This window comes from Eubalaena glacialis, chromosome 2, assembly GCF_028564815.1.
Source record: "Eubalaena glacialis isolate mEubGla1 chromosome 2, mEubGla1.1.hap2.+ XY, whole genome shotgun sequence".
Lineage (NCBI taxonomy): Eukaryota > Metazoa > Chordata > Mammalia > Artiodactyla > Balaenidae > Eubalaena > Eubalaena glacialis.
This window is the reverse complement of record NC_083717.1, coordinates 2,129,484-2,155,742: the sequence shown is the minus strand read 5'-3', so window position 1 is coordinate 2,155,742 and position 26,259 is coordinate 2,129,484. Positions and strand designations below refer to the sequence as shown.

The window sequence follows — 26,259 nt, the reverse complement described above, 5'->3', positions numbered from 1 at the left end:
GCCGGAATTTCCCCTCGCGGGGGCTCGGGCTGCCCCGCAAGCCGGCGGGCTCTTTCTGTTTACGGAGAGAAAGGGGAAATGGAAAAGGCGGGGAGGCGGCGGCTGGAGTCCGCTGCGCCGCCCCTCGGCCGGCCCAGAAGCTGTGAGTCAGGGACCGACGAGGGCGGCCCGGGCGCGCGGGAGGCGCGGGGCTCACTCGGCCGCTCGGGCCCGGACGGCGCGCCAACGCTTCGGGGCCGGTAGCCCTGGCTCGCGCTCCTGCCGACGCCGGACCTGGGGACCCCGACGCGCCCGGCTTCCGGGGGCTGTCCGCCAGCTGCGCCGCGAGCCGTCGGGGGACGGCGGCGGGGGCGCGCGGAGGCCGCAGGTAAGTCAGAGTTCGGGGGCTCGGGGCTGTCGTTCGATCGCAGCCCTGCTGGGTGCCCCGGCGGTTCGCACCCTGAGGTCCGGGGAGCCCCGGCATCCGGGAGGGCTCCGGGGCCCTGGGAGGGGGGCGGGGGGCCGTGCCAGTCTCCGGCTGCGGCGCTTCGGGGCTGCGCGCGGGTAGCGGCTGCAGCCGGCTTAGCTGGAAAGCACCTTGCGCAAGGGTCCCACGGGGCGCCGCCCCGCGACTCCTCCCCCTTCCTCCTCCTTCCCGGATTCCTAGCGCGCGAGCAGGGCAGGTCCCCGCTTCCCGCCGCGGGCACCACCCGCACGGCTGCGCCCTCCCTGCTCAGACCCGGTGAGTGCGCCCCGGAGGCGCGGGGCCCGGCTGCCGCTGGCCCTGGCGATGGGTGCTCTTCTGATGTGCAAGCCCTTTAAGGCTCCCTTCGTCTTAAGGACCGGGAGGAATGGAGTCGGGGGGCGGGGGGCGGTTAGCGGGGTCGAGAGCCTCCGAGCAGCTGAAACAACTTCACGCTTGCATCCCTGATCCCATTCTGCGACCAGTAGGGTGGTTATAGCAGAACACGAATGCTGGGCTTTTGGCCTAAGAAAGAATGTTAAGGGGAAAAATGTTATTTCACAGATGTTTCCCCGTGGAAATGCAGTATCAGGATTCCGAAGTTCTAGTTCTAGGCGGAGAACCACGTTGAAAAGGAAGCGCAGCGTCCAGATTGTCCCAAAAGTTAACGGGGAAGGCCTCGAGCTGTCTTTAAGAAAACATTGCAATGTCTGTTTCACTTTTGGAAAGACGTATTTTGGCCCAGAATAAAGGACTGCTCCCGACAAAAACAGGGAAAGAAGCAGTAATACAGTTGCTTTGCGTATCTGTGGCCTGAGTTTTAGGTACTTGCCAAGTAGAAGGTAATTTGAATCGGCAGACGCCCCCAGATCTGATGGATTGAGGTTGGTGTGCGGTATTTCTGGCAGACGTCCTATAAGGAAAATTGGATGGTTGAGGCATCTAGAGGTTTTGAAGTGGCTGTGCTTCTAACACAGCTAGAATGGCTTCATTCTCGGTTTCTTTTAAAAAATAAATTTGTTTATTTATTTATTATTTATGTTTGGCTGTGTTGGGTCTTAGTTGCTCAGCGCGGGCTTTCTCTAGTTGCAGCGAGCAGGGAGTGCTGAGGTGCGCGGGCTTCTCCTTGCTGTGGCTTCTCTTGTGGCGGAGCACTCGCGCTCTAGGTGCACGGGCTTCAATAGTTGTGGCTTGCGGGCTCAAGAGCGCAGGCTCAGTAGTTGTGGCGCGCGGGCTCCAGAGCTCAGGCTCAGTAGTTGTGGCTCGCGGGCTCCAGAGCTCAGGCTCAGTAGTTGTGGCGCGCGGGCTCCAGAGCGCAGCCTCAGTAGTTGTGGCGCGCGGGCTCCAGAGCGCAGGCTCAGTAGTTGTGGCTCACGGGCTTAGTTGCTTCACCGCATGTGGGATCTTCCCAGACCAGGGATTGAACCCGTGTCCCATGCATTGGCAGGTGGATTCTTAACCACTGAACCACCGGGGAAGTCCCAATTCTCGGGCTTTTTGAGGAAAAAAATATTATTAGAAGAAGTCTTATTGGAGGTGTGCCCTGAGGAGCAATGTACTATTTTGGCAGAAAAATCTTTTAAATGTGAAGTAACATGAGGTATAATCATCCTTTGTAAGGTAGGAGGCTATGCCGGTAATCTTGGCCATTTTCATTCGCACTTGCCAGGAAACCCTCAACTTTTGTTTATGGAGATGGAAGTAGCTAAGGGTATGCCATTATGTTTAGGAGAGTATTTCCTATTGGCTTTACTGCCAATTTCAGAAATAATTTGAAGCAGATAACTTTGACTGTATCTGCCCATTTGTCCATTTCTAAAATTTGTATAGTCCCCTCCTGCGTTAACAAGTGGGGATTTAATGCAGATTTTTATTGAACACTGTGTGGGGAAGGGTGCTTGCTGCTAAAGTGAAATACAGATTCCTTCATCATTCACTTTTCTAGACGTCTACTGATGGTGAATAACGCAGAAATCGTTAGCATCTTGTCTGCTTAATTAAGGCCTGAAAACGCTGAGGCTTTTGCCGGCGCTTTGAGCGGGCGGTCATCAGGGTTTTCTCGGGAGCACGCGGGTTTGCGGGAGTGGAGGCTGGCGTTGCTAAGGGATTAGTGGCGCAGAAGACACACTTCTCCACCTCCCTGCCCTCCCCCAGCAATCAGTTACGGGCGTGTGTGTTTCCGCCTCTCTGGTTTTACATACAAATGTTCCAGACTTTCTGCAGGATTTAGAAACCAAAACCTGCCTTTCCTCTCTGGATCAGCTAATGGACTTGTAAACTGTATGGACCTTTTCCTCTCTTTCTATAGCCCTTGCTACTGGGAACTTTACTTTCTCTCTGGCCAGCCATTCGCTAAGTAAATCCAGCAGCTTTGGAACTTTTCAGCCAGTGGGGTCCTAAATTTAGCTGTTGTTGTTTCAATTCCATTTTTTTCCCCTGTAAATTCTACAAGTAGAAACTGCAACTCTGTAAATTCTACAAGTAGAAACTGCAACTAAATGGCCCCATGAAACCCAAGTCCAATGTTCCTCCATTAACCTAAAAAATTCCTTTCGTAAGTCAACAGACTCCAAGAGCCTGAATCAGTCTTCCTCAAAGACCAGCCAGGTCTCAGAGAGGGGGCTTTCCTTTGCTCTCTAGATGTAACTGTAATGATAACAGCCGTCAAAACATTTCTTTTTTTTTTTTCTTTCTTTGTCTCTTATTTTAGAAACAGTCTTTAAAAGCTTACTGAGAAGAAGGGGGAGGATGGGTGGTTGGGGGGGAATAGGTAGCCGCAGCCCATTTGCAGTTAAGAAAGGCCGCCTAATGCAGTATCTGCAAAGCCAGGCATCCGACTTAGTCCTTCGATTTCATGCGCATCGTAGCAGCTGCAAAAGACACAGTTTATTTACTGTGTACCAGACTCTGCACCCAGCACCTTATGCTCTAGAACTCCTTTGATCCTCACAACCACCCACAAGGGACGTGCTGCTATTACTTGCATTTTGCATGTGGGGGACGTCGACATGCAGTGAGATTAAAGTACAAAACTTGCCCAAGATCATGCAAACACTAAAGGAGGGGCTGAGATTGGTCCCCTTCAGTCTGAGTCTAGATGCCGTGTCATAACTGCGCAATCCTAGACTTCTTTCACCATACACAATTTGTGGTGGCACAGTGGTTAAGACTCCGGCTCCCAATGCAGGGGGCCAGGGTCCGACCCCTGGTCAGGGAACTAGATCCCACAGTGCATGCCGCAACTAAGACTTCACATGCCACAACTAAGGAGACTGTGAGCCGCAACTAAGGAGCCCGCTGGCCACAACTAAGACCTGGCCCAACCCAATAAAATAAATATTTTTAAAAAAGAGCATTAAAAGAAAAAAGAAAGAAATGGATCGTCCAGTAACTTAATAACGACACTAAATTGCATGGTTCTTTTCTCAAGTGAAATTCACCAAGAGGCCTATGTCTAGGTCTTGTGGGCACGTGGCCCCAAGGTGGAATATTTCCTGGAGTTTGGTGCTTTTGCTCCAGGTTGATGGGAGCCTGTGGCTTTTATGTAGCCCTGTGTGTTGAACGCATTGAAGGCTTGTGCTTTCAAGAACCTGAAACACTTCTCAGAGAGAGGCTGCTTCCAGGAGCGCAGTAGTTTAAGTAGACATACATACCTTTTCATTTTCTTAGGTCTCTTAAGTCCTTTTATCTTTAATCCTTTGGAATGGTGTTGTTCCAAAATCCTGAGTAACAGCATCATTGTTTACCCTTGATTTACCTTCTTTTTCTCATTTACAGATCCCAAGTGTGGCTCCTGATTTGTATATAAGAACTGAAATATGGTTTTGGCTAATCAGAGTTAGTTGACCTTACCCATGTCTTGCTTATGATAGATTTGGCTTCCCTGGCTTCTTTATAAAACCACAACTTCTAGAGAGTCATTGATCTAGAGATTAAGTTAACCTTCTTGAGTCTTTGAGATGCATGCTTTGTACTGTTAAAGAATCCTGGTCACAGGAGGGGACAGCTGATTACAGGTTAAAGGAATCTTCTTTCTCATACCATCATCACATTTGCTTAGATTAAAATCCGTTTGACATGCTTCTGGCTTCAGGGCCTGAATTTTATTTGCAAAATTAGCTCCTGAATTTGGTAAAGGAGTTTTTTGTTTTTGTTTTTTTAAGTAAATTTCCATTTTAATTTTATTTCTTTTTTGGCTGCGCTGCGTGGCTTGTGGGATCTTAGTTCCCCAACCAGAGATTGAACCCGGGCCACCACAGTGAAAGTGCTGAGTCCTAACCACTGGACTGCCAGGGAATTCCCAAGGAGTTTCTTTTTTTAAAAAAAGTCACCCACGGCCTAAAAGCCCCAGAGATCATGCAGGGAAGATTGTCCCCTTCGGAGAGAAGCAGGGCTGGAAACTGTCAAGTGAGCTCGCTGGATCTCAGGGTTCCTCTCTGTAAAATGAGCGCCGGACTGAAGGTTATCTAAGGGCCCTTTCTTCACTGTCTGTGCACTTGACCTCGCACACACTGTGGCCAGAGCCCTTATTTTATAAACAAAGTCATATAGAAGCCTGTTCCCGGGCCTTTCATGTCAGTTTCCCACTGATCTCAAATGCAAGTACAAATACAGTCAACTAAGTAGCTGAGGTTTCTTTTGCAGACTCTCTGGGGACCCTAACAGTGATGGAGCTCATGAGCACTGGAAGTGACAGCAAAGAAGACATCGATTTATTAATGAAACATTTGAACGTGTCTGATGTCATAGACATTATGGAAAACCTTTACGCGGGCGAAGAGCCTGTGGCCTTCGAACCCAGTCTGATGACCGTGTGTCAGGACAGCGGTCCCAAGGAGGAGAAGCGTTCCGACTCGGTGCTGCTCAGTGGCCAGGAGGGGCCTTGGTTGTCATCGGTCCGATACGGAACCGTGGAGGATTTGCTCGCTTTTGCAAACCACATATCCAACACCGCAAAGCGTTTATACGGACACCGACCCCAAGAATCTGGAATTTTATTAAACATGGTATGTTTTTTCCTGATCAGTTGAGTGCTGTGTGTTCAGCTTACTACGGCTGCTGCACTTAATGCTGAGTGGGATTTGAACTTGGTTCAGACTGGCTGCCAGGTATGGTTTTTAAAAATGGAATATCTGTAAGAATCACCTCCATGGGAAAGGTACAAAAAACAGTCTTCTTTAAAAGTTCCATTTAAAGAATCTTTTCCATCTTTTAGGAGTAGTTCTACAAATAGGTAATTAAGAAGAATGAATTTTAATTTAACAATTCACTGAAGAGCTCATTCGTCAATTAGGCCGAAGAGAAAGGCTTCCTGAGATTCCTTCATCTGAGAGGGGAATAAAGACTTTGTCTTTAATTAATATATATTTTTTATGTAGTATAGTTGATGTATAATTTTATATAAGTTACAGGTGTACAATATAGTGATTCACAATTTTTGGACGTTATACTCCATTCATATTAGTATGAAATATTGGCTGTATTCCATGTGTTACACGGTATATCCTTGCAGGTTATTTTATACATAATAGTTTGTATCTCTTAATCCTCTACTCCCTTCCCCTTCCCTCTCCCCACTGGTAACCACTAGTTTGTTCTCTGTATCTATGAGTCTGTTTCTTTTTTGTTGTATTCACTAGTTCGTTTTATTTTTCAGATTCCACGTATAAGGGATAGCATACAGTATTGGTCTTTCTCTGTCTGACTTATTTCACTTAGCATAATACCCTCCAAGTCCATCCATGTTACTGCAAATGGCAAACTTTCATTCTTTTTTATGGCTGAGTAGTATTCTATTGTGTATATATATATACCACATCTTCTTTATCCATTTATCTGTTGAGGGACAGTTAGATTGCTTCCATTCCTTGGCAATTGTAAATAATGCTGCTATGAACATTGGGGTACATGTATCTTTTCAAATTAGTGTTTCCATTTTTTCGGATATATACCCAGGAGTGGAATTGCTGGATCATATGGTAGTTCTCTTTTTAGTTTTTTGAGAAACCTCCATACTGTTCTCCAGTGGCTGCACCAATTTACCCTCCCACCAACAGTGCAGGAGGATTCCCTTTTCTCCATATCCTCGCCACGTTTGTTATTTGTGTTTTTTGATGGTGGCCATTCTGACGGGTGTGAAGTGATATCTCATTGTGGTCTTGATTTGCGTTTCCCTGATGATTAGAGACGTTGAGCATCTTTTCATGGGCCTGTTGGCCATCTGCATGTCCTCTTTGGAAAAATGTCTATTCAGGTCTTCTGCCCATTTTTTAATTGGCTTGTTGTTTTTTTGATGTTGAGTTATAGGAGCTGTTTACATATTTTGGATATTCATCCCTTCCTTATTGGTTGTATCATTTGCAAATATTTTCTCCTGTCCAGTAGGTTGTCTTTTTGTTTTGTCAATGGTTTCCTTTGCTGTGCAAAAGCTTTTAAGTTTAATTAAGTCCCATTTGTTTATTTTTGCTTTTATTTCCTTTGCTTTAGGAGGCAGATCCAAAAAAATATTGCTACAATTTATGTCAAAGAATGTCTGTTTAATTTTTTTGAAGCCTGAATTTTTGTGCTCCTTTCTTGTCACATCTTGAAATGTCACAATATATATGTATTTTTTAAATTAAAGATACATTTATCTTTTTTTTAAAATTTATTTATTTATGGCTGTGTTGGGTCTTCGTTTCTGTGCGAGGGCTTTCTCTAGTTGCGGCGAGCGGGGGCCACTCTTCATCACGGTGTGCGGGCCTCTCACTATCGCGGCCTCTCTTGTTGCGGAGCACAGGCTCCAGACGCGCAGGCTCAGTAGTTGTGGCTCACGGGCCCAGCTGCTCCGCGGCACGTGGGATCTTCCCAGACCAGGGCTCGAACCCGTGTCCCCTGCATTGGCAGGCAGATTCTCAACCACTGCGCCACCAGGGAAGCCCCACGTCACGATATTAATACTGGCTAAATTCAGTTCTTGCAGAAATGTAGTTTGTGCGCAGTAAATAGTTATCCACAGATTCAGTCTCTTTAACTGACAAAGTATGAATGACAAGGGCTATATTTGTTTAGTCATCCCAAGTATCCAAATAATCCAAAATATTGTGACAACACTTAGTTGCCACAGTAGGGGATCAGGTGATGTGTCTGGGTGTGGTCAGTGTCTTAGTCTCTCAAAGGTGAACGTAGGTGCTGGCTAGAGGTGACGTAATTTTCAAAAAAGGACAATTCACAAAGGAGTGGGTGGGAACTTGCAAAACATGCTTATTGATGAAAGTGCCTCCTTTCCTTTGGTGCATCTAAAGGGCAAGACGGCTAATGTATGGGGGACGGTGCTGAACAAGTAAAGATTCTGGACCGAGTACTTAATTATTATTATTCTTTTTTGCATACCACATTCGTTCAGTTCAAAACAACACAGTGATTTAGGTCAGCTGTGTAGTGAATTGTTTTGTTAGAAGCCAGTTGTGTTCAGCTATAGTTCAAAATGCAGCAGAATTGCAAAATTACCTTTTGCAAAAAAAAAAAAAAAGATTACATTTTGTATCATTGTATGACTTGCTTTGGTCTGGATATACCAAACTGTACTTGATAGTTAACTTTGCCTTGAGAAGAGTACTTCTGTTTATAAATGGGAAGTCATAATTTGAATAAGGGTTAATACCTGTTTGTCTTAGCTAAAATATAGCTGGAGAATTCTGGTTCAAAATAATATATATATCTATAATCAGAAACATAATTGTTTATGTATTTCTCTCTCTTTTTTTTTTACGTATTTATTTGTTAAAATGGGTATCTTAAAGGAAAACATGCAGAATAAACACATTATTTTTGCTTGTAAATATGTAGAGACTTAGGCTTATTTCCCCGGACTATCAGACTGATGAGAGATGGGCCGTAGAATCGGGAATGTACAGAAGGGAATTCAGGAAAAATATAAAGAGTACAAAGCAGTAGCTTCCTGAAGGTTTTGGAGTGAGGGATAAAAAAAAAAGCTAATGCAGCAAACGAGAGAAATGAAGGCATTAAAAGGAAGTGAAAATATTATCAGCAAAGGGTAAGAGTAGAATGTTGTTAGTCCTGTCATGGAGCCTGTGCTCCAGAAATGAATCAAGGCATATTTGGGAGAAAATTTGCAAATAGGACATATCAAAAAAGCAGGGATCTTTACAACTTTCAAAAAGCTTTTTGCTTTAAAAAATGATCAAGAATATAAAATACAGCAAGAAGACCTAACCTTAAAATCCACAGGAAAGTAGACCATGCCTTATTTGGCAAATCACCCTGTGGTTGATGGCTCAGGGGGCTGTGGTTGGCTTTCCTGTCACTGCCCTTAAGGATTAGGTGCATCCCTGTGACAGCTAGTAGCCTGTCACAGCTCCGTGTTTTATAAATAATGGCACAGGAACGGTGACTTGCCATCCCAGATCATAGCCAGTGTGAGATAAGATGGTGAAGGAGGCCACGTTGGCTTCTGGCTTCCTTCATCCTCACATGTGTTCTCCTGGGAGCCATCCCACCTTCAAGACCTTCCTCTTCCCATGGTCCTCCCCCTAAGACTCCATCAAAACTTTTCTCTCCTGGCCTTGCTGCTGTCTGCTTCTCTGCTTTACAAGATGACAGCTAATTAGCTACCCAACAGATTGGTTCCAAGGTAAAGTCGACCTTCAAGTGTATCTACATATGGACCAAATGCTTTCCTTCCAGTATTCATCCATTCATTTGCTAGACAGAGCTCGAACCTCTACAGGGGATGAGGTACTTCTCCAGGTGCTAGAGATACAGTTTGTGTTCCCTGGTAGCTTTCTGCCTGCTGGAGAGGGCAAGTAGACAGGTAATTGTAACGCAGTGTAGCTTCTCAATACAGCTATGCCCTGATCGCTATGGGAACGGTCAGGCAGGATACCTCACATAACCACGAGGGTGAGCAGGAGGAAGGGAGGAATGTCAGATAGGCTTCCAAGAGGAATTAAAACAAAAATTTTTTTTTGGCCGCACTACACAGCTTGTAGGATCTTAGTTCCCCAACCAGGGATTGAACCCAGGCCCTCGGCAGTGAAAGTGCCGAGTCCTAACCACTGGACCGCCAGGGAATTCCCCCAAGAGGAATTGATGCCTAAATTACTGAGTTGGAATCAGCCAGATAAAGGGGCTGGAGAACAGAGAATGTTTCAGATGGAGAGAATGGAGGCACAGACGCCTGGTGTGTTACAGGCCACCTACAACCACAGCGCCTGTGGAGTTAATTACACAGGGTGGAGGGCCCAGGAATTGCAGTCATATCCTGAAGCATAGGCATGTAAAATGGTGGTCTGCATGTGTGTGCAAGTGGGTGCTATGTTCCTGAAAATAATATTTAAAAGATTCCACCAACATCCAGCAGGACCTGGGGAAGAAACTTTAGGAGACTAAGCCAGGAGTTGCTTTGTGTGAGGCTGCTACAAGTTACTTATAATCTAGACCAACTCTCACCCTCTTCTGGGGATGAATAACCTAAAATGGGTTCTAAACACTCAACTCTTGGGTGATTGTTTGGGAAGCTCAGGAGCCCCAGAGAGCTTGCTCATAGATGCCAGTGTGAGATGCTGGGCCCTGCTTCTCAGGCTTAGTCACGGATTCCTGGTTTCTCAGGGTTAAAAAAACCTTAAAGATACTTGAGTCAAGCTCTCTGTCTGAAGCTTGAATCACCCCCTTTATCAGCTCCAAGAATTGCTGGGGCATTTTGGTCTGTGCTTGGAAACCTGTGATGAAGCATGCATCATATTCTAGGGCATTTAATGTCATATCGGGCCAATGCTGATTGTAGGGAAGTCCTTCCTTAGAGGGTACTAAAAGCCATCTCTGACTCCCCTGACTCCTAAGCCCTACTTCTTGGCCATAAAAATGTGTATATACGTACATGATGAGGAGTGGTGAAGACGGCAGGCTCTTGAATTAAAGTGCCCGGCATGTATCTCAGCTCTGAAATGGACTAGCTGGGTGACATTGGGCCAGTCATTACAACCTCTCTGCCTCCGTTTACTCATCTGTAAAATGGGTAAATGGCCGCATTCACTCCATACAATGAATGCACGTGACCTGTGTACACACAGTGCGTGTTGAAAGGATGCAAAGTGTTGTGCTTGTGGTTGTCATGCGCCTTCCTGACAGTCCTCCCAATGTTTACAAACCTGCGTGTTCCCCACGTCTTCCCTCTTCTTTCTCCGACGCCTCTGGCTGTGCCTGCTCCTTCTCGTGCACTGTGGTGTTACCTTTCCTCCTCCTGTGGGTAGCCCCCTCTGGCCTCAAGCCCGTCTTACAGCCCCGAACTTGAACCTGGCTGTCCCTTTGCTGTGGGACCAGCAGAGCAGGACAGAGCCAGCTCAGCCTTTGTTCTGCAGCCCATGCCTCTTTTCCTGTAGCCCGAGGTCACGTCCATTTCCTAGCTGCTACATCACACGGGACCCTAATGGAATTCTTCTCACTGACATACCTACGGACTTCCTCAAGTGCTGCCCCTGGGCCCAGTGTTGTTTTGTGTCAATGGCAGTGATTGGGATGAGGAAATGGACTGCATGTCTGCACTTGACCATGGCTTTAGTACGTTAAGGGGTTGCCAGAGGTAATGCTTAACATAGATTTCCATAAGGTTATTTGCTTGGACCCCTAGAAAGAAGAAGAAGAAGAAGAAGGGGGAAAAACATTTCAAACCGAAATAGGGAAGGTCTCGGACTTGGGGAAGATCCAGGGACTTGGCAGAACCACAGACTGGCCAGCACTTGCATGTCACACCACACGTTCAGGGACTGTCCTCAGAGGTGGCCCGGGAGAACTTGCAGGATGTTTGGAGGAGGGTCCCCAGAACGCTGGGGATGATAAACTGGGGTGAAGGAACGGGAGTATTTGATCTAAAGAGAAGAAGGCCAAGCTGTGCTCGGTGACGTGTAAATGTAGACATTTAACAACTGTGTTTTGATCACGGCTCAGCTTTAATTACAGCCTGTGGAAGATCAAAGGCTCTTATCTAAAGAACAGGAGCTGTGGCTTTGGGGTCAGACAGACCCGAGTTTGAATCCTGACTTCACTGCCTAGTGAGTTCCTTAACCTCCTGAAGCCAGTTTCCTCATCTGTGAGTGGAGGTAAAAAGAGTCCTTACGTCACAGGCCTGTTGTGAGAAATTGCTGAGCTAATGTATGAAGTACTCAGTAGAGCGCGTGGCCCAGAACTAGCGCTCGGTAGATGGCTGGTATCATTACTCTTCATCCTGTCGGCTAAGAGGACACCGCATCGGAGTGGGTTAGAGCAGATGTGGGTTGGGCAGAAGTAAAACTTCCAAGTGAAGTAAGTCAGACAAAGACAAATATCATATGATATCACTTATACGTGGAATCTAAAAACATGATACAAATGAACTTATTTACAAAATAGAAATAGACTCATGGACATAGAAAAAAAATTTATGGTTTCCAAAGGGGAAAGGGAGGGGGGAGGGATAAATTAGGAGTTTGGGGTTAACAGTTACACACTACTATATATAAATAGATAACCAACCAGGACCTACTGGTTACAGCCCAGAACTTGAACCTGGCTGTCCCTTTGCTGTGGGACCAGCAGAGCAGGACAGAGCCAGCTCGGCCTTTGTTCTAGAGCCCACGGATCCAGAACAAAGGAACTATAGCACAGGGAACTATATTCAATATCTTGTAATAACCTATAATGGAAAAGGATCTGAAAAAGAATAGATATGTATATGTATAACTGAATCACTGCCGTATACCTGAAACTAGCACATTGTAAATCAACTAGACTTCAATTAAAAAAAAAATTTTCTTTTAAAGTAAAACTTTTTTTTTCCAAAGGTGAGTTAAGCCCTCAAGTGGATTCCTGGAGAATCGAATGAAATGGGGTCTGTAAATATGTAATAACAAGGAAGAGGCAATAAAGCGAGTGCAGCTGAGGGCCATGAGCGTGGTTTGTCTGAATGTGGTTCCCAGTGTGCTGTAGAAGTGGCCTCCAGGAACCTGAGGTGACACTTCTTGAAAGGAGGTCATATTTCAAAGTTGGCAACGCCGTGGTCTCCACTTCGTCATTTTCCCTCTCGGGTCCTGCGCAGAGGCTGCACTCAGTGAATACTAAAGTTTTAAGTGTAGTGACTTCACATTTCTAAGTATTAGCGTCGTTCTTTGCTTCATTCCCTAATAGTGAGCACGCCTGTTCATGGGGTGTAGCTAAGATCAGCAATCATACGTCCTGCTTACGGTCACCAGGATTATTCCCAGAGCAGGGCCCGTGTAAGGAGCCCCGTGCATCTGGAGATGAATCGGAGTCTACTCTTTACCCACGTGATCTGCACTCCCCTTCACCCTCTCCCATTCTTGAAATACCTTCATGTCACTTTGATAGTTTCATAATTCCCAAATTCATAATCTGAAGTTGTAATATTACTAATGAAACGTAGGTAAAACCTGTATTTTTGAGACTCTAACCCTTGAAAGAATACCCAACACATTTTTTTTAGGAATGTGCTCCAGGTCATGTCTCCCGTGGACTATCTTATTAATTTGTTTTCATTTTATCTATAATTATTTCTCCTCTCAATTTTTCAAAAGTGAAAAATTGAGATAGACTTTATGTGCAGTAAAATACACAGATCTTTAATATCCAATTTGATGAGTTTTGACAAGGGTACATACCCTTATAACCCACACTGCTATCAGGATATCTCTCTTAATTTTTTTTAAAAATTAATTAATTAATTAATTAATTTTTATTTTTGGCTGTGTTGGGTCTTTGTTTCTGTGCGAGGGCTTTCTCTAGTTGCGGCAAGCGGGGGCCACTCTTCATCGCGGTGCGCGGGCCTCTCACTATCGCGGCTTCTCTTGTTGCGGAGCACAGGCTCCAGACGCGCAGGCTCAGTAGTTGTGGCTCACGGGCCCAGTTGCTCTGCGGCATGTGGGATCTTCCCAGACCAGGGCTCGAACCCGTGTCCCCTGCATTGGCAGGCAGATTCTCAACCACTGCGCCACCAGGGAAGCCCTTAATTTTTTTTAATCGTTAATTTTATTCATTTATTTAAAAATTGAAGTATAGTTGATTTACAATGTTGTATTAGTTTCAGGTGTACAGCAAGGTGTTTCAGTTATACTATACTGTGTATATATATATATATTTTTTCAGATTCTTTTCCCTTATAGGTTATTGCAAAATATTGAGTATAGTCCCCTGTGCTATACAGTAGGTCCTTGTTGGTTATCTATTTTATATATAGCTGTATGTATATGTTAATCCCAAACTCCTCCCCCCCTTCACCTTTCGTAACCGTAAGTTTGTTTTCTATGTCTGTGGGTTTATTTCTGTTTTGTATATAAGTTCATTTGTATCTTTTTTTTCTTAAGATTTCACATATGATATCGTATGGTATTTGTCTTTCTCTATCTGACTTACTTCACTTAGTATGATCATCTCCAGGTCCATCCATGTTTCTGCAAATGGCATTATTTCATTCCTTTTTACGGCTGAGTAGTATTCCACTGTGTATATGTACCACATCTTCTTTGTCCATTCCTCTGTTGATGGACACTTAGGTTGTCGCTCTCAGCTTTTGAGTCAGCTGGTTTTCAGACCTCTTGTTCAAAGTGTTTACTGACTCATGAACCCTCAGAGGTCAGGGGTCATCTGTCTCTTGTTCATCGCTGCCTGCTCAGCACCAAACACAGTGCCTGGCACATACCATGCACTCGGTAAATATTAAATGAGTGAATGGATGAGAAATGGTTCTGCCCTTACTTTGCTTATGTGGCACTGTCAACTCATAGCTCTGGCATAACACATTGTTTTCCAGAATCCTCTGTGATCATCAGTTCATTTCCCTACTCTCTCTGGTGTGCGTCACCTCTGAGTAATAGGTATGCAGACTAACAGGTTAGCACATTTTAATTGGAAACGAGTCAGCTTACATGCACAGTTTACATTTCTGCAATGTTTATTTTCAGCCTTTTGGTCACAGCAGTCATGCTGCCTTAGGTAAATCATTTTTAAAGTTCTCTTTGGCAGTGAATTACTCACACATAGATAGAAATATGATCAGGTCTGACCAGGGATGCGTTTCTGTTACATGCTTTCTCTGTTTTGCTGAAGCTCTAAATATAGCCTCTGTACACTGTTATGATTATATACGGTGACATTAATTTTGAGCCCTGCGTGTAGGAATGCGGTCTAACGTAACCAGTTTCTAAAGGGTGGGTCTCAGAAAAGGACTTTGCTGAAATTCTCACCCTCCTGCATTTTTGTTTTGTTGTAGGTAATCACCCCCCAGAATGGACGCTATCAGATAGACTCTGATGTTCTTCTCATCCCTTGGAAGCTGACTTACAGGAATATTGGCTCTGATTTTATTCCTCGGGGGGCCTTTGGAAAAGTGTACTTAGCACAAGACATAAAAACTAAGAAAAGAATGGCATGTAAATTGGTATGTACTTCATAACCAGACAGGGTGCCCTGCGTGTTCGGCATTGGAGCTTTTGCGTGTTCGTTTATTTACTTTACTCAAAGCTGGCCTCTTATCTAAGGGTGCTGTGTCCAAAAAAGCATCTGTGTTTTATAGATTTGCTTGCTACCTGGGGCCATTCAAGCCCCAAGTCTGCTTAAGGGCATAGTTGATTTTAATCATTTTGCTCTGATAACAAAGAAAGTACCAGCTTCTTTAACGCCAGCTTGGATAACTTCATCCCTCTTGTGGTGGCTGAAGGGGAGCTACCCTGCAAGAGCACATCTGTTTGCTGCTGCTTTAATGCCACCCACTGGGGAGGGGACCAGGCAGGGACCCAAGCAGACGCTGGGAAAGCTGCAAGTCTCCCCAGGACTACAGATTAAAGGGCTGAATTTCGGAGAAAAACCCCATCTCTTCCTATTGAGCAATCACTGCTGAGGTGCCCCACTTTGGAAAACCGTTTGGCAGGACCTACCAAAGTGATGCGCACACGCCCTGTGACCCAGCAATTCCACTCCTGCAGGTGCTTGCCCAGCAGGCATGCACACGCGGTCACCAGAGCCATGTGCTAGAGTGTTCATGGCAGCAGTATTTGTAATAGCCCCAAATTGGGAAGTTTCCAGATGCTGAAATGTGGTGTATTTACATACTGGGATGCTGTCCAGTGAAGAGAAGAAATGACTTACAACTTCGTATTGACGATGATAAATCTACATTAGGTTAAGCCACAGCAGCTGGACGCAAAATAGGATCTACTGTATGAGATTCCTCTTACATAACAGCCAAAAAAGGCTAAACAAACCCATGCTGTTGGAAGTCCCGTTAATGGGTGCCCATGAGGAGCAGGGACAGGCAGGGGTCAGCGGAGGGCTTCAGGGTGCTGGTGGACTTCTGTTTCCTGATCTGTATAGTGGTTACATGGGTGTGTTCAGTTGAAAATTCCTTGAGTTTGATACTTAACCAGTTTTGCACTTTTGTGTATGTCTGTTCTACTTTAAAGTTTTGTTTTTTTAAGAAGTGCAATAAAACAAACTGACTTTTGATTTAACGAAAACAAAACAGAAAATAATTACTGAATATCATCTGTTTCTCTTATTGTCATGTGGGCCTTGTTTGTTCCTCCTTAAAGGGTGGCCAGAGCAGCTGTTATTAAACTGAAGAAAAGGAGTTAATAGAGTAAGTTACTTGAAGGTTGCATTTAGGAGATATGTCCAAGTTAAAAAAAAAAATCTGGAGACATTTTTTAACGCTCTTAGAACCAAAGTGTTCTGTTTTTCAGTTTCATCACAAAAGACATGGGAAATAGCTTTGTGGGTTTGTTTTCCTTGCAGTCCTTATATTTAATATTTAAGCCATATTTTTTCTTAAAAAAGAGAAACATATAAGATGATTAACAACCCTAAACAGGTCCAAAAGGATGCAGGCTAAAGAATGAGATCCCTTTCCTTAAAGTAACTACTGTTAATGGGTTCTTAAATGTCCTTCCAGAGAATTCTATGGACATGTGTATGTATAGTTGAACATTTTATTACAAATGGGAATATAATATATGTACTTCTGCATCTTGATTTTTTTCAGCCTAACAGTATATTTTGGAGACATTCCATATCTATCTGCACTGAAAGAGCTACTTCTTTCTTTATGAATGACTTCCGATTTTCTGTAGAGTAGATGGCCAGTGCTTATTTAAATGCATTGTTAGAACACAAACTGAGAGACCAGAGACATTATATTATTTCATGACAAGGAATATTGACAATATGGCCTAAAATCTAGGTGCCGTAGAAATTACCTGTATAAAAGATGGGAAATTACCTCCTCTGTTTCAATCATGAATAATTCTTCAGTTGGGTATCTATACTCTAAATGAAAGCAGTATTTCATTATTTTGTTTTTTATTTTCTTATTTTTTTTTACCTTTCGCAGACATGAATGTAAAGGCATATCTCAAGTAAACATTGTCTTAACTCGGGAGTACAATTTCACAACACATCCGAGTATCCTTGAGGGCATTTATTTGCCTTCTGGTTTGTGAGTCGACCTATGTTGTGTATTCTTTTCTTTATCCTGGGGTTGTTTAGAACCTTCCTTGTGTTTTGTGTTCTAGATCCCGGTAGACCAGTTTAAGCCATCTGACGTGGAAATCCAGGCTTGCTTCCGGCATGAGAACATCGCTGAGTTATACGGCGCGGTTCTGTGGGGCGAAACCGTCCATCTCTTTATGGAAGCAGGCGAGGGAGGGTCTGTCCTGGAGAAACTGGAGAGCTGTGGACCCATGAGAGAATTTGAGATTATTTGGGTGACAAAGCATGTTCTCAAGGGACTTGATTTTCTGCACTCGAAGAAAGTGATTCACCATGACATTAAACGTGAGTTCTCCTTGGACGTGTCCCTTTTTGGCTTAAAAAGGACTAGTTAGACCTTAGGCACACGGCTCCTCCTTCAATCTGAAGGTCCTTGGTGTCAGGGAAGACACCCCTCCCCGCCAGCGCTCTCCCCCTTTCTCCCTGGGTTCCTGAGATACATTTTAGAGTCCAGTGGGGTCACGAGAGCTTTCAAAGTCATAAGGGAGGGTGATTTTCCAATTGTTGTGGAAGAGATTATAGCCACATATTATTAACGACTGCCTTGTTAATAGGCTTTAAAAATAGTAACATACTTAAAAACACAGTCAACATTTTTGAAAAACAAATTGCTTTTTAATTTTGAATACAAATTTGGCAATAGTCCATTAAAGAAGCTTTCACTGACTGCTTTCTAGGAATAAGAGATTGTGGGGAAATACACAAGAGAGACCCGCTATGAACCCTTAATATCTAAGGGTAAATTGAACTAGCAAAACTTGTCCTGACAAAAATTGGGTATTTTACTTTTTTGTTTTAGAAAGTGGCTTGATAATACTATGCTTATATCTTAGAATTTGAAACTCAATATGTAAAATATAAAAAATATTTTTTCCAGCTTTATTGAGAAATACTTGACATATAACATTGTGTAAGTTTAAGGTATACAAGGTAATGATTTGATATATGTATATATTGCAAAATGATCACCACAATAGGGTTAGTTAACATCCATCCATCTCATGTATTTATAATTTTTTTGTGTGGTGGGAACTTTTAAAATCTATTCTCTTAGCGACTCTCCAATACGCCACTCAGTATTATAGACTATAGTCACCATGCTGTACATCACAGCCCCAGAACTTTTTCATCTTATTATTGGAAGATGAAATAATATTCATCTTATTATTATTTTTCATCTTATTATTTGTAACCTTTGACCACCTTCCCGAATTCCACCCACCCCAACCCGTGGCAACCACTCTGTTCTCTGTTTCTATGTTTGTTTGTTTTTTTTCTTTTTTAGATTCCACATATGTTAGATCATACGGTGTTTGTCTTTTCCTGTCTGACTTATTTCATTTTGCATAATGCCGTCAAGGTTCATCCGTATTGTCACAAATAGCAGGGTTTCCTTCTTATTTTATGGCTGAATAATATTCCATTCTATATACCACACAATTTATATGTATATATTATGTATCACAAAAATTTATATATATATACAAATCTTCTTTATCCATTCATCCATCAATGGACACTTTGGTTGTTTCCATGTCTTGGCTGTTGTATCTTGAGGATTATTAATGGCTACAATCATTTATATCCACCTTGGCTGAATTCTTGACAAATCTGAAGTGATTTTTACCTAAACTCTCACCCAGATTCATCCTTCTCTTTTGAACATCATAAGCCCATTTTAGTAGGGGAAGCATTTCAATCTATCTTTATATAGAACTTGTTGTTTTAAATAATGTTTTCATTTTATTTAGGGATAGATACACAATTTTTTACTGAGAAATTTCCTCTCTTTATAGCTAGCAACATTGTTTTCATGTCCACAAAAGCTGTTTTGGTGGATTTTGGTCTAAGTGTCCAAATGACTGAAGAAATCTATTTTCCTAAGGACCTGCGAGGAACAGAGGTAATTATGTTCACACCAGAATGGGCAATATCTTACTAAGAGTAAAAATAAGATGTGCTAGCATTACTGCAGAAAGGACAAAGAAGGGGAGGAAAACCATTACATTAAATCATTGTTATCATTGGACCATGTTTAATGAGCATTTACTCTGTGCCATATACTCTTTAGCCCTTGAAATAAATTATATTGTTTAATCCTCACAATACTATTATCATAGGCAAATACTATTACTCCCATTTTAAAATAAGAAAATAAGCTTGAAGAGGTTAAAATAAAGTGCCCCAAGTTACTCAGCTACTGATAGATCAGGGCCTCGAAATCTCCTTCTTTCTGAGTCTAAAGTCTAAGGTTTAACAGCTATGTAGCTTCTTGATATAACTCATATATGTGGTTTTAGCATAACTAATGTTACTGTTTTGGTTCAATTACAGCCGTAATTGTCATGGTCCTTAAGAACATTTACTGAGAACTGACAGCATTTCAGGCCTCTCTTGAATCCTGGAAATCTTAAAAGGAGTCTCATTTACTGGAGCACAAATGAATCTTATTTGAAAATATAAACTTGCTATACTATTTAACTCATTTGTGAAGCAAAAACAACAAAAGCAGAACTTTCCTGGATCTAAATGGGATTCAGAGAAACGCGTTCACGGGCTGTCAAATAATATATTTAGCGCTCACCTCATTAGGCTGAACAGCTGATCTGTGTAGTGAGTGTCTATCCGGCATCTGCTGTGTGAAGACTGCTGTAGGTACCAGGGATGGAGCACAGGGCAAAGCCAATAAGGAGTCTACTCTGGAGGGAGGACCCATTTTAAATTTACCTGAATTATTAACGTTTAACCGTTTAGTTCACATTTGGTTATGATGGGTATGGGGTTGGATGCACCTGGGAAGGTACATGGGTGTAGAAGCTGCCTTCCTGACCCATCTCCATGACTGTGAGATGATAAACTATCAGAGGGTGAACTGTCAGAGCCTCCCAGCCCCATGCCCTTCTAGCTGTTGAAAGTGCCCTCAGGAAATGGAGAAGGGGCAGTTGGCTGGACCTTTGCCCCAAGATTATCAGGTCAGTCCTGGTGTTAATCAGACGATAACCTTTAGTTTAGCTAGTAAATGTATTGCACTGAACTCATTGCAGTGCTAAAAAAAAAATTGTCTGCCTTTCAAACCAAGATTCTGTAAGCCTTTTCTTAACTCTCTGAAAGCAAAGACTCCCCCCGGGCAGCAGAAGAGATCTTTGTTTTTGCTGTTATTACTGAACTTATTCTGGAAAATACTTGGGAGAGGATTCTGGAGAGTTGTCTTCAAGCAGAATAATGTTCAGAAGAGAACATTATTTATTTATTATTTTTTTTAAGAATGTTTTAGTCACCAGATCTTAGGAAAACTTTCCCAAAGCACAAAATCTAATAAGACAACACTTATGACATGTTTTTTTCGGAAAATACTTCAGCATATTTTGGCAGTCGTCAGACATTCAGATATGTGACACTCTACTCTTTTTCCTGGAGCCAGTTTGAGAAACAAACTATTTATGGTATTAAAGATGGAAAATACCTTTCTCTTCCCAGCAGGGTGATCAAATTGAACATTTTGCAATAGCCAGAGAAAGACATCTCCTTTCTGGGATTTTCTAGCAGAAAGAGAGTGTGTGCTTGGGTATGAGATAGGAGCACAGCGTCTGTTCCTGAATAGTATTTGGATTGAGGTATTTTCACCAAATGTAAATTGCTTTCTATGACGGGCTAAACTGGCCTTGGTGTTCCTAGTTATAAACTCTTCTGATCAACCCGTGCTTGTTTACCCTCTGTTTGGCACTCACGGTCGGAGTGTGATAGTGAAGTGTGATGGTGAGTTGAAGTGGGAAGGAAAGCTCTGGGCAACCTTGTTTTGACTCCTCATCCTTAAGGAGCCAAGAAGGTATCATTAGTCAAGGTCAACTGTGCAGATTCGCTTCCCATTAGAACTTGATCACTTGGCTACAGATGATTTCTGATCCCCCCAACAGAGCTCATTCAAATTCAGGACATGATCCTGTAACCATGTATTGATAATACACATACAGGGTTAATCTGTCCTATCTTTAAGCTATTGTTTTTGAATTCCCTGCTACAGAGAAGGAAGAAAAAATCAACGTGAATAGCTAATTAGAATTCCTTTGATTGCATGCTTCCTTTTGGAAAGTTCTTATGTAAGGTCACACGTCATCCTCACGTGCACGGACACACACACACACACACACACACAGTCTCTTTCCCTTTGTAATAAATGTGTTCAGAGGTGAAGGCCTTGACCCCTGACCTCTAGACTCCTTTGCTCCAGTGCCCACACCCTCGGATGCACAAGCCCCACAGAGCCAGCCCTGAAAGGAAGTGCCCTTGACCCCCATGCCCTGCTGCTCTGGCTCCTTAGGGCTTGAGGAGCCAGGAGTGTGAGCCGTGGGCCTCTGGGGGGGTGATGGGGAGCCGCCCGAGGGGCAGCAGCCAGGTCTCCAGGGGGAGGGGATGCTGCCGCCCCCGATGTGCCATCACATGGTCCCGCCAGGGCCCTGAGCACATAGCTGCCCTTGGTGACGCCCGCAGTAACGCTTTGCCTAATCCTCGCTTAGGGGAGCTGGCAGGGGTGCAGCAGGGTGGGCACTGCTGTTGGCAGCTGCCCTGACCACTGTGCGTGGTGCTAAATCTCGTGATTTTATTTGGTAAGAAAGTCCTTCAGAGAGAGAGAGAGAGAGAAAATCAGCGAGGGAACCAAAGCCAGCCAGCCCGGAATTGTGTTGTAGGAAGTACTTGAGGCAAGTTAGGAGGGGGAAACTGGGCAATTTCCCCAGGTTTTGTAAGCCAGTTCTTTATTTATTTACTCTGAAATGTATTCTGGGAACACTCGCCTGCTTCTCCATAGTCAGATGACAGACAGCATCAAAACTTCTCAAAGCTAAATATTGACAATGAAGGTAGTAACTGCTCTATGCCTGTACCCGCCGTAAAGACACGGGTCCCCAGGGTTTGCTCTTTTTCTCTTTTTTACGTTTAGAAACAAACGCTGCTTAGAGAAACCATTTCTAAAACTAGCCCTCCTTTTCCAGCATCGGCTCATAAAACCAGACAGAACTTACACAATGTGAACATGGCATGCCTTTAATGTTTAGTCACTGGGCTCCCTGGTAGGTAGAAATAAGAAGTGGTTCATACAAATGACCAATTAGGATCACTTTCCCACTATTACACTTTAAATTCTTCTCTTCCGCGAAGTCGGTGTTGATACCCTGGAGACTTCTGCCTTTGATGACTGCAGATAGTTAGTGGTTTGGCATTTTAATGACAAACATGAAATGAGGACGTGTATTTCAGTGTCATTTAAATAGGAAAGGAATTGGTGTTTTAATAGAAACAGGAAGCGTTGATCTGTGCTTTGCAGAACTTGGATGAGTGGGACTCCCAGGTGGGTTCTCGGCTGTGGGTCCTTTGCTGCCTGGTCTGCCTTGTGTTCAGTCTGTGCGAAAAGGTGTTCTGAGGCTGCAGGGGCCCTTCGGCCAAAGCTGCCTGGGTCCCCGAGGGTCTGTGCTTCTCCTTCGATGAAGGGAACACAGCAATGCCAGGCCCTTGTGAAGGGATGAAGTGTGCGGTGAATATGGTGAAGCTTCCCGAAGTGGATTAGGGAAATGGTACCTAGACGGGTGAGGGGAGTCGGACTGACCTGTCCTGCTTCTCTTTCAGATTTACATGAGCCCAGAGGTGATCCTGTGCAGGGGCCATTCGACCAAAGCAGACATCTACAGCCTGGGGGCCACACTCATCCACATGCAGACGGGCACCCCGCCCTGGGTGAAGCGCTACCCGCGCTCTGCCTACCCCTCCTACCTGTACATAGTAAGCAGGGGCAGCGGGGCATCCCACCTGCTCAGGAGAGCTGCTCTTTCTCGGATAACACACCTGAGTGGGATGATGGTGAACTGACCCATGAGGGGAAGCTGAAAGTTCCTCCCACGTGGAGCGATGACCCGTTCCCGCAAAGAAGGCATCACTGTTTGAGCGGGAACCTACCCCAGTGTGCACGGGCAGACATTATAGCTATGCTGTTATACAAGATGCTGCAGAAGAGCATCAGAGTAGTATAAATCATTGAGCCAAGGAAGTTGTATGTGTTCTTTGAACACGTTCCCAAAAAAAGCTGTTAGATTGTAGATCCCCACGGCAGCCTGGAACGTAGTGAAACACGCAGGGCCCCTTTGACCGTGGAGAGGTTGAGAAGTAGACACTTCCCCGTTACTGCACAGGGACCTTTGGCCACTGCTCTGATGGAAAGCTGTTTATTCAAACCTCGCATGTATCTTTGACTGCCTTCAACCAAAAGATGGGTTTCACTCGGTTTCCTTAGGAAATGTTACTGAAGGGTATGAACTGTATTTGCTTCGAAACAAAAGACTGCCCAGGTCTTGTAACTAGAATACTTGTCCTGTCGAGGGTATATTTTCATACCACTGATGCTAAGAGAGCTGGTTTGTTCATAGATCCACAAGCAAGCGCCTCCTTTGGAAGACATTGCTGAAGACTGCAGTCCTGGCATGAGAGAGCTGATGGAGGCCGCCCTGGAGAGGAACCCCAATCACCGGCCCAGGGCAGCAGACCTACTGAAACATGACGCTCTGAACCCCCCTAGGGAGGATCAGCCCCGCTGTCAGAGTCTGGACTCTGCCCTCTTTGAGCGGAAGCGGCTGCTGAGCCGAAAGGAGTTGGAGCTTCCTGAGAACATCGCGGGTATGGACGCCCTGCGGTGTGCAGCGCCCTTGCTTCCCTTCTTTTTCTGTCTCTGTCCAACTTCTAATAATTAGAGCTCATGAAAGCACTTGGGAAAAAAATGGAATTAGCAGATGCAAACTGGTATATATAGGATGGATAAACAGCAAGGTCCTACTGTACAGCACAGGGAACTATAGTCAACCTCCTGTGATAAACCACAATGGAAAAGAATACGAAAAAGAATATATATGTGTATAACTGAGTCACTTTCCTGTACAGCAGAAATGAACACAACATTGTCAATCAACTAGACTTCAATAAAACTAAAAAAGATTTGAAGTGACTTCCTGCATGCCATAAGTTGTCGGAGAAATTTCAGCAAGAATGTTAGCAAAAGCATATACAAAAAAAAAAAAAAAATATTGGCTGGGAATTCCCTGGCGGTCCAGTGGTTAAGACTCTGTGCTTCCACTGCAGGGGGCACGGGTTCTATCCCTGGTCAGGGAACTAAGATCTCACCTGTCGCGGGGCACGGCCAAAAAGAAAAAAAATCACAATTAAAAAAAAAAAAAAATTGGCTAATTTACCAGCAAAGTCTAACTGGTTTCCAGGCAAATGGAGATAATGCAGTCTTTGAGAATTGCTCTGCCTTGCTTTTTTGCAACAGAGAATAGCATTTGCTTTTAAAAACAGATCAAGCATGACAGTTTTGCTGTTAGCAAAGTGCCGGGTTCTTTTTAATGCAATTATGGTAAACCACGCCAGCCCTTGTTTGGAAACATCACGGTGCTGATAAAATATTGAGTTTGAAGGCAACTTGCATTTCTGCTCAAAATCTCTCCACCAGCTGTGAAACTTTCCCATTTGGGAAAGACAATACGCATTCCAGGAGCACTGAATATGCACAGAGAGGGGTTTCCGTTTTTCTTATGAAAATCTGTGACATTCTAAATCTATTAGGGTCCAAACCCAGATGTCAAGCCTGGAACTCTTGTTTGCATTTCTCGGCTTCTTGTCTGACTTTTCTGCATTTAAAAAGAATCATCTGGGATGTTGGAAGATGGGCCAGGATTTCTAGCTGATTTCTTGTGGTCGTTGACTCTTTTTTGAATTCTTTTGTCTGTGTCGTATCACACAAACTAGCCAATAGTGTTCAACTCTGTGGCTCCCTAATAAAACCAGAGTTTGAATGCTGTTCCATTAGGCCCATGTCCCCTGGTCATTTATTTTATTTTTTCGATGTTTCCCTTTTCAGATTCTTCATGCACAGGGAGCACTGAGGAATCGGAGATGCTGAAGAGGCAGCGTTCTCTCTACATAGACCTTGGGGCCCTGGCTGGCTATTTCAACCTTGTCCGGGGTCCACCAACACTAGAATACGGCTGATGGATGGCGGCATTTGCCCTAAATTAGGACTCAGCATTTACCGGTCTCTGGGAAGCTGATTCTGCTGACTCCGCACGGGGGCTCTGTCAAGTGAATTGTGCGTTTATCGGCTGGGCTCCCACGACTCATGAATGTGACTCCACGTGGCTCCTGTGTGTTGATTTGTGAAGCTGCCCCGGGCCCCATCAGGCTGGAAGGTTCTCATTTCTCAGGTGGTACGTCTGACTCAAAGGAAGCTGAGAGTTCACAGAAGGATCATTGCCGGTGACTGATTCCATTAACTGTGCACTTTGCTCAAAATTTTAAAAATACCAATCACAGGGATAATATATTAGCCTAAAATTACTATTCTCGCTTCTAATTTAAGTATGGGAAGTTCATTTAACTCAGAATACTTTGGTGTATATTAGTGTGTATTCTATGATAACTCTTTGAGCCTTTGTCAGTAAATTCCAATGTAAATGAAAGCCTTTATATTTGGGGTGACCAGAACAACTTGAATATTGTAACAATAAGCTGAACTAGTGTCTTAAAAATGGCTAACTGATTAATTAGGAGCCATCTGACAGCAGGCCACTAGAGATGGGTTCTTTTATGTTCCTATGGAAACATTTTGTACTGTACATGCTATGCTTCAAACATTTAAAACGTGATGTTTTGAATGTGGATAAAACTGTGTTAAACCACATAACGTCTGTACATCCCAAAGGATGAGAATGTGACCTTTAAGAAAAATGGAAACATGTATAAATTCTTAATGATGCGACTTTTATAATTCTTATTTCTCTATTTTCTTTAAAGCATTTGTATATTAAAATAGCATACTGTGTATGTTTTATATCAAATGCCTTCATGAATCTTTCTTATTATATATATATATTTAACACTGTAAAGTATGTGAGTATTCCTACTTCAAGTATGTTTTTACATCATGCAAATAAAAATGACACTTTTATCCAACGAGACTGGTCAAAGCAACTGAGTAAATTCAGTATTTTGCCTGAAGTCTTGTAAAGAGTGTGATTCCCAGCTGGCACGGGAATGAGTTTTAGGGGTTGGAATGGAACTTGGAGGAGATCAAGTGTCATGAGGAGGCAAAAAATACCTGAGAGCTTTGCCAGTTGTGTGTGTGCTTCACGCTGCTGTAGGAAGCCACTGTTGTCACCTGGATTGTTGTCTGGATTGTGTTTTGTCCCTTTGGTACACTGTGATAGGAAAATAATTCTTGGCCGCTGGTTCAGGCTAAGTGTGGTTCTATT

The 26,259-nt window shown here is 43.7% G+C and overlaps 1 protein-coding gene across 2 annotated transcripts; it reads left to right on the top strand.

Annotated features, from left to right (window-relative positions):
• The first annotated feature begins 78 nt into the window (after positions 1–78).
• MAP3K8 (mitogen-activated protein kinase kinase kinase 8) lies at positions 79–25,717 on the top strand. 2 transcript variants are annotated; one of them, XM_061181530.1, is made up of 8 exons: positions 79–367; positions 5,087–5,448; positions 14,700–14,867; positions 16,996–17,257; positions 18,769–18,875; positions 22,592–22,744; positions 23,386–23,632; positions 24,870–25,717. In XM_061181530.1, exons 2-8 carry the CDS (start codon positions 5,110–5,112, stop codon positions 24,998–25,000), a joined length of 1,407 nt encoding a protein of 468 aa, XP_061037513.1. In that variant the 5' UTR covers positions 79–367; positions 5,087–5,109; the 3' UTR covers positions 25,001–25,717. The 2 variants fall into 2 exon arrangements, with proteins under 2 accessions (XP_061037513.1, XP_061037514.1); XM_061181531.1 differs by lacking the exon at positions 79–367 and adding an exon at positions 647–721.
• The last annotated feature ends 542 nt before the right edge of the window (positions 25,718–26,259 follow it).